This window comes from Mirounga angustirostris, unplaced genomic scaffold (genome assembly GCF_029215605.1).
Source record: "Mirounga angustirostris isolate CCGP_5_RB_7025 unplaced genomic scaffold, mMirAng1.0.hap1 SCAF_6, whole genome shotgun sequence".
Classification (NCBI taxonomy): domain Eukaryota; kingdom Metazoa; phylum Chordata; class Mammalia; order Carnivora; family Phocidae; genus Mirounga; species Mirounga angustirostris.
Window position 1 is genome coordinate 114,882,583 of NW_026991714.1, and position 15,171 is coordinate 114,897,753.

A 15,171-nucleotide genomic window follows, 5' to 3' on the forward strand; every position below is an offset into this window, starting at 1 on the left:
TAGTGCATGGAAACTGTGTGGCTGAACCTGAGTTTCAGATAAACTCTGTTCATTGTCACATTAGTGTATGGAGTGGAACTCCACTCCTCTGTGAATGGTAATCGGACACATTAAATATGCAAATGAGAATTCCATCTGGTAGGATTCTTTTTCTCTATTCAGGTCACAATAAGTAATTTAGGAAAGGTCTAATTCTCCCTCACTGTCTCTCAAAATGCAAATGAAATGTAGTGGTGCATTTTCTCAAATATTTTCTGCAGATGCCCAATCAGCAGCTATTAAAAGTTCAATAATTACAGTAATTAGTTTCTGAAAGAGGGGTGGGAAACTTCATAACAATCAACAGAATGGTAAATCAAATGAGAAATGAGACCACACAGGAAAATGCTGGCATGAAAAGGACTGCAGGACCACGTCTTTGGTGCAGGAAGTTTCAGTAGATGGCAGTGTTACTAAGAAGATGGAATATGAGTTCCCCTCATCGCCCTGTAGGTTGTCCTGATGGTTCCCAGCATTACACTCTTAAACACTTTCCTACCTGATGGATGCTTGAGAAATTGACGGCTTTCCAAGATACAGATGTCATTTCAGGAGGGACAACTTAAATAATTACATATATGGGTGGTCTGATTTATTTCTAATTATGGCCACATGAAATTTGGTTTACTTACAACCAAAAGGTGTCTTCCCCCCCCTCCAAAACACTAGCACCACGAGCTGCTCTTGGGAAGATAACCCAGCTGTGTCATCACTGGTATTAAAACTGGACTGTGGGAATTCACCTGTGAATGTTGCTGTCCTAAGCATGAGGCAGAAACGGAGTCTAGCTCAGTTCTCTGGGAGCTGAGTTGGCCTCAGAATGAAACAACTAATTGGAAAGAGGACATTTTCCCTTTCTAGCACACTCAGCAGCCACAAGGGTCTTGCTGTAGGGATGGTCCTATGAGGGCTCTCTGGTCCCCAGCATCGCTCTGCTTTCATCAGGATTGTGGCCTTTATTTAGTCCCTAGCAGAGGGGTATTTACTTGTGCTCAGGACAACCGTAACTCAGAGGGTGGGAAGCCAGATCCCGGTTAGCAGAGGTGGAGCTCACACTGTGTTCGAGCAACCAGTGTGATCCATGTGCACTTGTGAATAATTTTACTCAGCACCTTCTAGATGCCACTGGGGATTCAGATATGAAGGTTACAGGAACTCACAGTCTGAGTTGAGGGTGGCTAGGGAGAGGAGTGTAGAAGACAGTAAGACCACACTCTGATGCCTAGAACAGAGGTTTGCCCACTGGACCTTGAGACAGAGGGGAGGGAAAGCCATGGAGAGTTAGGGACACTGGAGCCAGGCTGTAAAGAAAAGACATGCCCATGCCAGATCAGGTGGAGGAGGGAGGGAAGAGAAGAAGCTCATCCACAGAGAGAGGCCCACGTGAAGATGTCCATTTGGGGACTTCGAGTAGTTCAGCTGGGCTAGGATAGACCATGTGAGTAAGAGAGGCAGTGCGTCCAGTCAAAGCCACACCAGGAAGGGCACTGAATACCATGCTGAGAGAATTGAACTTTATTGGGGTACCATCCATCATCATCATCATCACCACCATCATCATCACAAGCACTACAGTCTTTACTGAACACCTGCTATATGAGGGCAGAGTTTAGGCTCTGAAGACAGCAGAATTTCATCAGATCTCAGCTCTGCCACTTAACAGTCACAGAGCAACGGGAAATGATTGAGCCTCTGTGATCCTTCACTTCCTTTGCTGTAGTATGGGGGTAATAACATCATCCTTGAGGCATTATTGTGAGGATTAAATGCAATGAGTCCTTAGCATGGTGAGCAGAACACACCCTGCACCATGGGAAACACTTGCTAAATGGTGGAATTACTGCCACTAGTTGCCAGAAACTCTACAAACATTTTATCCCTTAATCTTTATAATAGCCCTGCAAGGTAGGCATCAGTAGTCCCATTTGCTGATGAGGACTTGAAACTTGTAGAAGTTGAGTGACAGAGTTAACACGGTTGCTAGGTAGTAGATGCCCGTGGTGCCAGGCACCTGGACCTCCTGCCTCTGTGCTAAGTGGCTTTTCTTGTATGGATGTGGTAGCCGTGGGAGGCTATTGGAAAGCAACAACATGATCAGACCTGAGCATCAGAGACAGTGTGATCTACAGTCAGCCGGCACTGCGAGTCACTGTTGGGTGTGTTCCAGATTCTCCTGCCATGGAAATGTCTTATCTGGTCTGATGGGACGGAGAAAAGATCAGGCTTAGGGCTGCATTTGTCTGTTAACTTATTCATGTCTTCATTTGGAAAAGGGTGCCATTTTCTGGAATTAGCCTGCATTTCAAACACAATGAACTAATCCTATGGGTTTCAAATAACTAAAATATTGACAGCATTAATAGCCCTGGGTAGCATTGTGTAAGGGTATGCTATTTGAAAAGAGCCATTTCCTCCAACAAGGAAATGGGTAAAGTAGGAGTCTCATTTTGTTAAATTATGACACATTAGAAATTCCAAATATGTTGAATTTTAGGTATCCTATCCTCTTTCACACTGAAACCCCATCCCCCCAAATTTCTATTGTTCCTAAGTGGGAAAATGCCAATCCTGGTCAAAATCCAGTTTACTTTTTAGGGTAGCCTCTTAAATAGAGCAAATAAACATAATCTCACATGACGACCAAAAGGATCAAAAGCAAAACACAATGGATGTAGAATGATGGAGTAGAAGTTAAAGTTGTATAAGACCTCTGGCCCAATTATCAGGTGGCCTTGTGTCTAGTCCCTTTTCCCATCATTAGTTCTGTGACTGATGTAGGCTACTTCCAGTCTCCACACCTCTGTTTCAGCTACTCAGATTTGGCCTAGATCACAGGGCTTGCAAACTCAATGTCTTGGGGCCAATAAGGTAAAATAAATGTGTAGGTGGAAATAATAGGGAATGGTGAGGCCTGTGGCTGTCGGGAAGGGTACTTTTCCTGCCTAAAGGCACTTCCACTTAAATAGGGGGCAGTAAAACAGAAGGAAAGCCAGACTATGCCTGAGCTCTCCAGCTTTTCCCTGAAAGGCCGTGCCCATTTGTACCCCTTCATCTTTGCACGTGCTGTCCCCACTCCCAGAAAGACCATTTTTCCTGCTGGCCTGGTTCTCTCCTCATTATCCTCCAACACTTAGTTGGTGCATCACCTTTTCTGAGCATGCTCAGCCCTCTGGGTTAGGTGTACCTCCTATGTTCTAGAATACTTTCTGCCCTTGTGCTTGCACTTAGTAGGCAACTATTGCATTTGAGGCAGAGACAGGTGCAAGGGCAACAAGGGTGAAGAGTCATTGTCTCAGGCAGCAGTTCACAGTGCGGTGGGGACAGGGGGTGGCGGGAAGATATCTGTTTATGTCTATCTATCTATGTATCTATCTATCATCTACTGAGTGAGCCATCAGAGTGTAGTATTTATGATTGAATTATGGACAGTGCTATTTGGGAAAATCAGAAAAGATTTCTCAGGTGAGAGAACATGTGACTTGTCTCTTGAATAATAAGTAGGAGTTCAGTAAAGGGATGGGGCTGGAAAGGACTGTTGACAGCTTTGGGCATCAGTCAAGAAGGGCATGACGCATTTGTCAAAGGGAGTGAATGTTACCAGGGCTGGAGCAGGGGGTGGACCAAAGGGAAGGATGAGGTAAAGGTGGAAAGAGACAAATACTTTATAAATACAAGATCCTAGGCTTCTGTTACCAGATAGCATTAGACATCATATGCATGTGATTTGTGAAGGAAGCAGAAGGTTTGGAGCAGGCACCCACATGCATCTCAGTCTTAGTTGCAAATCTATTCAAGGGCATCAAGGAAGCCATGCTTTTAGACATGGGTTCTACTGATTCAGTGGGACTCGGACCTCTTACACATAAACCAAAATCACAAACTCCCACATCTACAAGGCCATGTGGATACCGCAAATGAGTCTATCAGGCTGATGGGGATTGTGGCAAAAGGGAAAGTTTACACCCATATATAGAAAGAACTAATTCTAAGTAAGCAAAAATAACCATAACAACTTATCAAATGAAACCCATCTGTGGGCCCTGTTTACCTGTGCTATTTCTGAAGAGCTGAGGTCATTTAACTTACACCATCTCTTTTCCAAAATCATCAAAGAACATTTCAACCAAACTGGGATAAGCAACTAATCCAAATTTGAGTAGCTCAATAGAACTGCCTGGTTCTTTCTAAGTATCTGGGGGGAAGCAGACATGGTCATCTGATGGTTTTTACATCTATGTCAGGACACACCGTAGACTTATGTGTCCAAAGCCCATGCCTCCTGGGAATGACCCACCCCACCAGGACCCAGCCCTCACTAGGCTCTGGGACTGTATTAATCTGGACCAGAAGAGAAAGCAGGGGGGTCGGGGTGGGGGAGAGATAAAGAACAACAAACATCCACAGCTGGACAAGGATAGACTTGAAGCCTCGACTGTTAAGTAGAGAAAGTAAAAAAAAAACTCCTGAAGGCTGCCCCGCAAATCGCTCTGTGATAATTTGCCTTGCAGGTCCAGCCTGCCGGTCAGCCTGGTGACCCCACGTGCTCACCATGGCGTCCTAATTGAACCACCATCCCCTAGCCTGCATTGGAAGTAATATGCGTTAGGAAAATCAATCCATTTGTAGGGGGAGAAACCAGACTGGTTTCCTGCTACTGCTCATATTTTCACTAAAACCCCATTTTACTGGAACCAACATTGAAAAAAACAGCACATTTTATTCAAAACAAGGCAATATTGGTATTGACAGAGCTGCAGTGATAATGAGGACGATCAATTTTCCCTCCTCCATTATGGGGTATTGAGCAATTTTGGAGTAAACTTGTGGCATCATTAGACAAGATCAGCATTTCTCCCTTTTGAAAACTTTCACTTTTTTTTTTTTTTTGCTTTTTTGCATATTTAGATTTTAAATAGCTCTTCTCTGGTGGATAAAAAAGAAAAAAGCAAACAACAATGAAAAAAGAAAGCCAAAAGCCCTCAAAGTAATAAGTGAATTGCTGGTAATAAAACTGGAGATTGTAGACATTTCTTTTTAATTCTTATTAATAATACATTGTGATGTTATTTTTGCATCTTGCTTCATACAGACTGTCTCCCCAACTTTTGCCCCAAATTAAAAGGCTGCAGTTACCAAATAATCCAGGTTCTGGAAGAGGGAATATTCAAGGCAAGTGGGTAGAGGCTCCCTTTGTGTTCTGAGAGGAGGAGACAAGAGGAAAAGCAGAGGTGTGGGATGCAGGGAGGGACCCTGAGAGCGGCAGAAGAAAGATCTGGGGAAAGGAGTCAAGGAGGCTGGGCAGATTCCCACATGGAGGAACTCCTCAAAGTAAAAGTGATGGAATTGTTTAGTGCAAGTGAGTTTTGGCATTTTTTCCTTCTGTCTCTGGTCCCCGTCGGGCTGTACGTTGCCTCTAGCAGTTTACCCTGGTGGTGCCAATACCACAGTGACAGGGATGGGACAGTCCACTCAGGCTGCTCTAACAAAATACCATAGACTGGGTGGGTTGTAAACAATCGAAACTTATTTCTCATAGTTCTGGAGGCTGGAAGTCCAGGAGCCTGGTGCTGGCAGATTCAGTGTCTGGTGAGGGCCCACTTCCCCGTTGATGGCTCAATTCTTACCGTGTCCTTATATGGCACAAGGTGAAAGAAGACTCTCTGGGGTCCCTTTTATAAGGGCACTAATCCCCTTCATGAGGGGTCCACTTTCATGTCCTAATCACCTCTCAAAGGCCCCACCTCCAAATACATCATGTTGGAAGTTAGGTTTCAACATATGAGTTCTGGGGGACATAGACATCCGGCCCATTATAGGGACCATCTTCTCCCAATGGGATGAGATCTTCCCTCAGCATCGAGGATGGTGGTGAAATGGTGACATTTCAGAATGACAAAATCCTGCCTGGGAGCAATGGCCCTGAAAAAAACCATTCTAATGTAATTTAAATTTTAAACTAGAATTAAGATAGTCTAAAATTTTAAATTGGAAGTGTTACTGAAGATATTGTAAAGATGGAAATTGCACTAAATGCCATCAGTTTGAGACAGGCGCTCTAGGTGCTGTGTTCCTGGAAGGAGGAAGGGAGGGTGAAGGGTGAACTGTATGACCCGTTCATTTTTTTTAATCTAAAAACTGGTGATAAACAGTGTAAATATGTGTCCCAATACATTTTAATCCTTAAAACATAAATGCTACCAAGCGGTGTTTGTGGCCTGCGGACGAATGCCATCTTATTCATTTCTGTCCCTTAGTGGTACAAACATACTCTCAACCATCATGGCAGGGTGTTCCCAAATCTCTGCACGTGTGAGGTAGAGATGGGAAATGAGGTGATCCTGAGCATGGAGTCTGGGGTCAAAGCGAGGCTCTGCCCTTACCACGTGGCCTGAACAAGGTACTTCTCTGGGCTCAGTTTCCTCATCTGTAAAATGGGCAGAGTAATAGTATCTCCCTCATAGGTTCCTCACAGGGACTGTATAATCTATACATATCAAAATGCTTAGACTGGGGCCTGGCACATCCCGAATACCCAGGTCATATTTTCATCCCAGGGTAAAATTTGGCTCCCCTAGGAGATGCCAGGCCTGGATTCCCTTCTAAATCCAAGAGCTCTGTAAAATGTGTGAGGGGCTGCAGGGAACCCCTTCCTCCCAGATACTGTAAATCCTCTGCTAGAGCTCGTTTGTCATTGTGCTGAGACTGTCCCCTCACCTGTCTTGCCTGTAGCCCATGATTCCCTTGAGAGCAGGGATAATGTCGTGTTAATCTTGAAATGCCTAAAACTTTACCCAGAGCTGACATTGAAGAGGCAGTTATAACTTGTTTGAGGGAGAGAGGAAAGAAGGGAAGCAGGGAAGGACCCCAAGAAAGCTTTTAAGGCGGCTGGGGGGGGGATGTGCATATCAGATGGTCTGCGACTCAATGGGACAAGAAGCCAGTCATCTTTAAGATAGGGATTATTCAAATTAGTGCCTTTCTGGTTACTCCTGGCTTTACACTTGTGGACTAACCTAGACATGATCTACATTGTCAGAGATCTCTTTTCATGAAACCAAAAACTCGGGCAAAGGTGTGCAATATGAAAAGCATGCCAGGGCCTCAGGTCAGGTTCCCAGGAGGTGGAGCCCACGACAGGGGTATAGGTACATCAGATCCTTCAAGGGAGGGACTAGGGAAGGGGAGTGGAGGAAGCAGATGGTGCTGTCAGCTGAAGTCCAACCTCACCCTGAGCCACCAGGGCAGGGCTCTCAGGCATGGATTGCACCAAAAGACTGAAGGGTGTGACCTCATGGGCTACGGTTTGGTGTGTGTGTACGTGAGCGTGTGCACGTGGTACATGGGTGTGTGTATGTTTGCATGCATGTGTATGTGCATGCATACAAGTATATGTGTAGCTGTGTGGGCATGTATATACATATGTGTGCTTGTGTGTACACACGCATGTATGTGTGCACATGTGTATGTGTGTGCATGAGTACATGTGTGTGTGTGCATGCATAAACATATAGGGGGGGCCACGAAGCAGGGGACAGGTGGGGCAGGGCAGCTCCCACTTAGGGGAGCTCAGTCCTCCAGAGAAGGGGGAGTGGTGATGGGTACACCCACCTGGAGAAGGAGGTCTGGGGGAGGCTCCCATAGTATTCACAGCAGGAAAATTCCATTAAGTTCTAACTGGTATCCCTCTTACTTTAGCCCATATCAGATACAACAGTAAAAGAGAATGTGGGCAGTCCTCAGAGGTTTTGTAGAGGAATTCCCATCCCCTTCCCCCAACATCCCCACCCCTGAGTATATCTACAGAGGCCTGGGAATTCCAGGGGTTTATATTTTTATGAAGAAAACAAGGTTGCAAAAGCAATGTATTTGGCTCCTATATTTACTGAGCTGACTCTCTGTGCTCTCTTCTGTGGACTTCAAGGACGTAAAGATACTGAAGTGCCTGGAAAACCAATAAGGGTGAGATGACACCCCAGCTGCCTGTGTCTGAGAGGTGGACGAAGGACAGCTGGAAGCTGTCGGGGGGACAACAGCAGGGGCTGAGGGTGTTTGGCGCCAGAGCTGAGGCTGGTGCTGGCCTGGGCTCTGAGTGTGGTCTGGTCTGGCCGCAGCCAGTGAGCGTGGGCACCGTCTCCCGGGCATGCCGCACCTTCTGTGCCAGGGGTACGGACTCCAACACAGGGCTGCTAGGGGCCCACAAGAGGCACGGCCACTGGCCGGCCCTGGCTGCCCCTCATAGACACAGACCTGCAACCTGTCTGACCCGGCCTTCCTACCTTCTGAGAGAGCCCACGTGTCCGGACTTTTACGTAAAGTCCCCAGACCTTTAAGTGTTAGCAGTTAATTCAGAAACTGCTTAAACATTGCCTGGGGTGGACACCGTGTCTCTGGGGCAGATGCAGCTTCTCAGATGCTGGCACTTCGCAGTCTCTGTTTTAAGCCTGTCCCTCTTTGGCAGCTGACCCCTTCTGCACGGGACGAGGGCACCCCTGAGAACTCCCGAGACAGACGGGGTGCAGTGAGAACAGGCTGTGTGGGTGCAGTTGCCTAGCCCCCCAACCTATTTGAGGCCTGGTTGGGGGTCGATCCAAGTTGCGCACAAAATATTCTGACCTCAAGGGCTCACCGCTTGTTTTTGCTACCTCTTAGCTTTCCCAGGAGATCCAGTGCTCCGTGGCCAGTCACATCCAGTCCATGGTGAAATCGGAGAAGAACCGTCAGGTCATGTGTGAGGCGGGGATGCTTAGGACCCTCATGGCCTCCTGCCATAGGGCCCTGACCACCAGCCCCAGCCCCTTGAACTCGGGCCTCATCCGGGTTTTTGAAAAGCTTGCCTCCCAAGCCATCGAACCAGACGTGTTAAGGTACTGTGTGCCGTGCGTTAAACGTGGCTGAGCCATGGCAGCTGTGCTCAGGTACAGTGGACAGGAGGAGTGCACAGGGACAGGTGTCCCCATGCCCCCTCCTCCTCTCCCCTCTGCAGGGCGTGGCCCTTCTCAGCACCGGACACTGTGAGTCCAGGGAGGAGCCTTGTGTCCATGCAGACAGTAGGCAGGCCCACAAAACAGACAAGGCCCGTCCCGTGGAGCTGATAGTCTTGGGGCAGGGGGGACAAGAGTCAGAGGGTCCTGCAGACAACACAGAATAGCGCTGTGGGGATGCTCAGTGGACAGGGCTGGAGCTGCACGAACTGGGAGGGCCACATTTGGGAGAGCGGGTGGGAAGGGGCAGGGCTTCAGGGCAGTGGGTGGCTTAGGCCTGAGGCCTGTGCCAGCATTCATGGGACTCAGGGAGGAGGGAAGAGGGCATGAGAGGACACCCTGCTGAGACGGATGGGGGCTGTGAGGGCTGGACACCCCCAGGGGCCAGACTGTAGGGAGCTGGGCTGCTGTGAGGAGCAGGGGCGGGCCAGGACTCCTGACAAGGAGAGGGACACAGTCAGTGCTCCCTTGTATGCTCAGGGAAACTTCCTGCTGGCAGCCCGTCCAGGAAGGCACCTGTTTCCTGGAAAGCTGGGCAGGACGGAGAGGCTCAGAGCAGAGCAGACTGAGCAGACACAGAGTAAAGGAGTACAAACTCCTTCTCCCTTCAAGGTTCAGTTTGAGGCTCCCAGCTGGTCACTGGTTAAGTCCAAGGCACCTAAACGCACTAGCTCTGTGGTCTGGGTGCCAGGCCAGGGACACCCTGCTTCTGCATGGCTTGAGGGAAGGTTTCCAGGCAGAGAGAGGAAAGCGTGGAGGAGGGGGTCAGGGAGCACCGAGATTTAGGAAAGTGCTGAGATTTAGGAAAGCTGGAGAACACTTCTGCCCATAAAAGCTCTTCATTTCTTTCTCTTGTATGTTATGACCTAGACAGTTTCTCAGTCTTGGAATTCCTTCACCTCCATCGGCTGCAACGAAAATCCTCCATTCATCTTGTGTGCACAGAGGGGACTCTGGAGGCTCAGGTGAGGACAGGGGAAAGAACAGGAACAGGTTAATGGGAATTAAAGAGAATATGCATCCCTTATAAGGGAGACTTTACAACAGGTGAGAAACAGACAGACTTAAAAAATGGTACTGTCTGCTGCACAGTGGAGCAAATGAGGGAAAGCAGGATTGCTGGTCCCAGAGAAAGACCAGATCTGGAAGGAAAAGGATGATCTCCACCCTCGTATAAGATAGGTGATGGTGAGCATGCCCTTGACCCCTTTAGGTGCAGATCACGGAAACAGCAATAGGGTTTCCTTCACAACACACTGCATGTTCGAGGACCCAGTGCTGAGCCTGGGCAGAGGTACCAGTGATGGCTTTTTGCACAGCTCGCAGCTCAGGGGTCAGCTGGAAGGTCAAGAGGCCAAAGCACTGGGGGGATCCCTAGTATCAGGCATGGTCCCGGGGAGGCTGCTGGCTCCAGGGAGCAGCTTAAAGAACAGAAAGCTGTGAGCATACCGAATATGAGATCACATAAGGACGTGAAGCCAAGGAGGCCCAGCTGAAAAGCATAGGTGGAGAGTCAGCTTGTGCTGGCAGCCAGGGGCGGGGAGCAGGGGTTTCAAAGAGACAGGCTGTTGTGGGTGGGGAGGTCAGGGAGCCAGGACAAAGCGCCATGAGCGACCACCAGTGGGGCAAGCTGGAAAGTGTGTGTAGGGGGTGTTTGTGGGGAATGGTGGCCTGAAGGGAGAAGAAGTTTCTAGGAGGAGCACTGTTGCTGCAGTTCAGCGTTACTGAGTCAGGAGAGAGCCACCTTACAGCGGTTAGGTTAGCCCTCTTTCTGGGCTGTGGCAGAAACACTGGGGCTGTTGTCAGAAGAGCAGTGGAAATGCTTGAACAGGGATGCGGCTCTTCATCTCTCCTTTGGCTTGTTGCCTTAGGGTCTCAGGCTGCCGCAGCAGGGACACCTGAGGGTCCCACGGGAGCTGCCCTGGATGCCAGCCCTGGCCCAGCAGTCACACAGGCCCTCAGGCCCTCGGGGACGTCCCAGGGCTCAACCACCGCCCTTCAGACCTCACTGAGCCTCATCTCCATGACCTCCCCACGCCACCTGCAACCTCAGAGGGCGGTCCTGGCTCCATCGTTTGTGGAATTTGACATGTCCATGGAAGGTTATGGGTACGATAGGCTTTCTTATAATGGGAATGCACTTTATTAATTTACCAGTGCCTCTGATAAATTATAATATTGATCACAAAACTATAGTTCTCATCAGCTCTCACCGCTCAGGAGCAGAAAATGTCTGGGCCAGGGATACCTGTCTACTCAGTGGCTTCTCGGGGCCCGCATCCTCAGCCATGGAGTGCTATGACCCTCTCCCTCCCCTGGTGGGCCTGCTTTCCGGAATGCCCTCCCCTTCAGGATCCAGTGTGAATTCCATCTCTTAGAGCCCTCATAACAGCATCAGCTGCTTTTTGTCCTCATGGTGTAGGAGGGAGGGAGGCCCTGCAGGGGGACAGAGGGGAGATGTCACGGCCAGAAGTTGGCTTGCAGTTCACTGATCTGAGACACTTTTCTGTTTCCAGCTGTTTGTTTATTCCGACGGTGGCTACAGTTATGGGCAGCAGTACAGAGTATCTGGTCTCTGGAGGGATTGGGACAGGTAGGTGATTCTCGGGGAGTTCAGCTTGCTGAGCTGTCCTCACCCTGCCTCCACAACGAGTGCCGAGGGAGCCTTGGTGTCAGACTTCCACTTGGCCTTATTTCTGTGTATCTGTAGATGAGTCATCCTTGAAGTTTGTCATGCTTGTGTTAGGGCAGGAGGATCCCAAGGGCCCAGCCATGACTCTGCATACAGTGGGGACTCAGTGGTAATTTGATGGCGGAGTCTGGGTTGGATTCATTTTGTCAGTGATTGACGCAAGTTGAAATGAACACCACAACCTGTCTTAGGTCTCTTTCCAGAGAAGAATATACATTCTACGTGAATGGCAATCTGGTCTACTGAGCCCTGGCAGGCTTTGAGCAGTGCTGTGCTCAGCTAAAAACTGGCTGGGCAGGACAGGGCAAGTGCCCAGTGCTGTCTGAGCTAAGCACCCTCGGTTAGGAGAACCAGGATTTCTCTGGGATGGTGGGTGCTGAGGAGTCATTGCATTCACAGCCCATCCGCACGGGCACCAAGTCTGATTCGCTAATTCATGGAGGACATCAGGCCTGCTCTGTACTGCCAACCCTGTTATGGGGCAGGAGGACATGGGTTTCCCTATAGGGAGACGCCCCCATACAAGGTTCAGCTGAGCTAGGCTGGTGTTCTCTGCCTCACATAGCAGACTGCCCAGCTTTAGATCAGCCAATAGTTCTGTCCCCCTCTCCACGCCCTTGGCAAGGTGGCATGGAATAATATGTGGGATAGAATTAGAGGCTTTGGGGATCTAGACTCAAGTCCTGGTGGGAATATGACTTACTCCTGCAAGTATGAATAAGGGGATGAGCCTCTGTGGTGTAGGGTTGACATAAAGTGGGCATGAGTCAGACCAGGCACAGAGCTGGTACAAGGTAGGGCCACACCTGGGCTGAATCAGAGCTATGATGACTCTAGACAAGATTATAAGGCAGGAGAAAGTCTAAGGGGATGCTTGTGTTCTGACTCCAGGTGCTGCCAGGTCATTCCCTCCATCTGGGGGCCTGACCTTCTCCTGCTGGTTCCTGATCAGCAGACACAGCACAGTCATTGAGGGCCACCCACTGCGCTTCCTAACCCTGGTGCGTCACTTGGCCAGGACTGAGCAGCCCTTCGTCTGCTTCTCTGTCGGCCTGTGCCCGGACGACCTCTCCTTGGTTGTGTCTACAGAAGAGAAAGCGTTTCAGCCCCTGGGTAAGGTGTTGGGAGCTGGAGCTGTTTTTGCCCACACTTGGGGGAGATGGAGCTAAGTCAGCAGCTCTCGGCACGAGAGCCTGGGAGACCAACCCTCCTTCAGTGGCTGGTGGCTGGTCCAGACTCTGCCATTTAGAATTCTGCCTAGCTCTCTAAGCTCATCCCCTTGTGATGGCCAGAAATGGCCTGTTCTTCTTGTGTCCCCTGAGAATGTCAGTTTCATAGAGAGACACCCAGAAGGCCCCAGGGGTGGCTTGGCATCATTGTCACAGAGCACAAGTGCTTTTCCCCGCCCCCCACCCCCCGCCCGAGGACTCTAGGGCACATGTGCATCGCTGCAGAGGCAGTGTCCTGTGGGGTAGACCCAAAGCTTGACGCCTGGGTTTGAGTCCTGCTGCCCGACCCTGGGCAAGTTACATAACCTGTTTGTGCCTCAGGAGGGTAAATGGGGATTGTGATAGCACCTACTTCACAGGGGGGCTGTGAAAATGCAATGAAGTGACATTCGTAACTGCTCTTAAACTAGTGTCTGGCACAAAGCAGGACCTGAAGCCACGATAGTTGCTGTTGTGGTTATTTCATGAGGGGGTCTAGGCCACGGCTCCTCGGCACGAGGCCCTGGTTCTCCTGGCTTGCTTCAGCATGACAATGCACGCAAGGTGCAGCGTCTGTGTTCTCTTGCAGACGTCATGGAACCAGAGGATGATCCTGAGCCTTCTGCCGGGCGCCAGCTTCGGGTCAGGTGTGGCCAGCTGCTGGCCTGCGGTCAGTGGCACCACCTGGCTGTGGTTGTCACCAAGGAAATGAAAAGGAATTGCACCATTTCCACCTATCTGGATGGACAGATCACCGGCTCAGCCAAGGTGAGCTAGTTGCCCCGAGCTCTGCTTGCCCCACTGTGATGCCTTCTGGCCACACCACCTGGGGGTCTCACTTCCCTTCGTTGTTCTCATTTGGCAGCAGGGTCGGTATCTAATGAAACTCCCCCTAGCTGTCCAGAACACTCGGCTGAGCTCAAACATGAGAAAAACCCAAAACACAAGAAAATGGAAATTCTTCAGAAACTGGAGTGAAAGCCACACAACCAGAGCAGAAGGTGAAACATGGAAATAAGAATAGTCATAAGAGATTATAAGGTCCCAGAGTGAACAAGGCTTTTCACAATTTAAGTTGTGGATTCCCCAGGAAGGTCTGTGCAGGGTCAAAGGTTCTACTTTTCTTTCTCTCTTTTTTTTTTTTTTTAAAGATTTTATTTATTTATTTGAGACAGAGAGAATGAGAGACAGAGAGCATGAGAGGGAGGAGGATCAGAGGGAGAAGCAGACTCCCTGCCGAGCAGGGAGCCCGATGCGGGACTCGATCCCGGGACTCCAGGATCATGACCTGAGCCGAAGGCAGTCGCTTAACCAACTGAGCCACCCAGGCGCCCAAAGGTTCTACTTTTCTAAGAAGCTTCCTGGTGAATCTATTATGACTGCACACTACACTTAGAAGCCAGGCACTAGGGCTTGCAAGGACACCAACACCTCTTACCAGATTTACAGCACGAACAATGAGGAAAAGATGGTTCCCTGCCTAGAGAAGGCAATGGAATGTGAACACATAGCTAGAGGAGGTGTCTCATCACTGCCATTTAGAGTCACCTGAAGTCCTGAGGCATAAGGGAGAGGAAGCTGGGAGATGAGGGACATGGCGGGTGTGCTCTGGCATCCACTGTTAGAGCTCCCAAAGCAGCCAGAGAGAGAAGGGCCCAGAAGACACCAGAGGGCGAGTGCAGCCAGAATTTCGCCCAGGTACCAGAGAGAGCATCTCAACCTAGGCTGCATTCTAGAATCACCCAGGAAGTATTTTTAAAGTTCTATTGTGCAGGCTGTTCCTGAGATCAATCATAATAGGATCTCTGTGTGCAGGGTCATTTGGTAATGTTTTCAGAGTTTCTCAGGTGATTCTAATATTTAGCCAGAATGGAGAACCTTAGATTAATAGGGTGTCTCATTTTGATAGTTTGACACTTGGGGCTCAATAATTCTTTATTGTAGGGACCCATTCTGTGTATAGTAGGATAGATACTTAGCAGCATTTGTGGCCTCCCTAGATGCTGTAGCATCTCTATCTCTGTCTCTCCAGTTGTGACCACCAAAATGTCTCCAGACATTTCCAAATGCCCCCTATGGGACAAAAATCACCCCATGTTGAGAGTCATTAGGTTAGAACAACCTAAATTCGATATAACACTAAAGATGATGCTATCTTCTAGTATAATTGTTTTATCAAAAAAGGGCAGTGGTAATCAGAAAGACTCAGCAGGAACATAACAAAAATAGGTCTTCCAAAACATGAGGTTAA

The 15,171-nt window shown here is 49.1% G+C and overlaps 1 protein-coding gene across 1 annotated transcript in view; it reads left to right on the forward strand.

Annotated features, from left to right (window-relative positions):
• Nucleotides 1-15,171, forward strand: part of WDFY4 (WDFY family member 4) — a 291,643-nt gene that overhangs the window by 68,274 nt on the left and 208,198 nt on the right. Inside the window, exons 14-19 of the mRNA XM_045878280.3 lie at nt 8,689-8,903; nt 9,891-9,985; nt 10,892-11,129; nt 11,537-11,613; nt 12,604-12,825; nt 13,510-13,688. Coding sequence (XP_045734236.1) covers nt 8,689-8,903; nt 9,891-9,985; nt 10,892-11,129; nt 11,537-11,613; nt 12,604-12,825; nt 13,510-13,688 — 1,026 coding nt within the window. The remainder of the gene's footprint in view (nt 1-8,688; nt 8,904-9,890; nt 9,986-10,891; nt 11,130-11,536; nt 11,614-12,603; nt 12,826-13,509; nt 13,689-15,171) is intronic.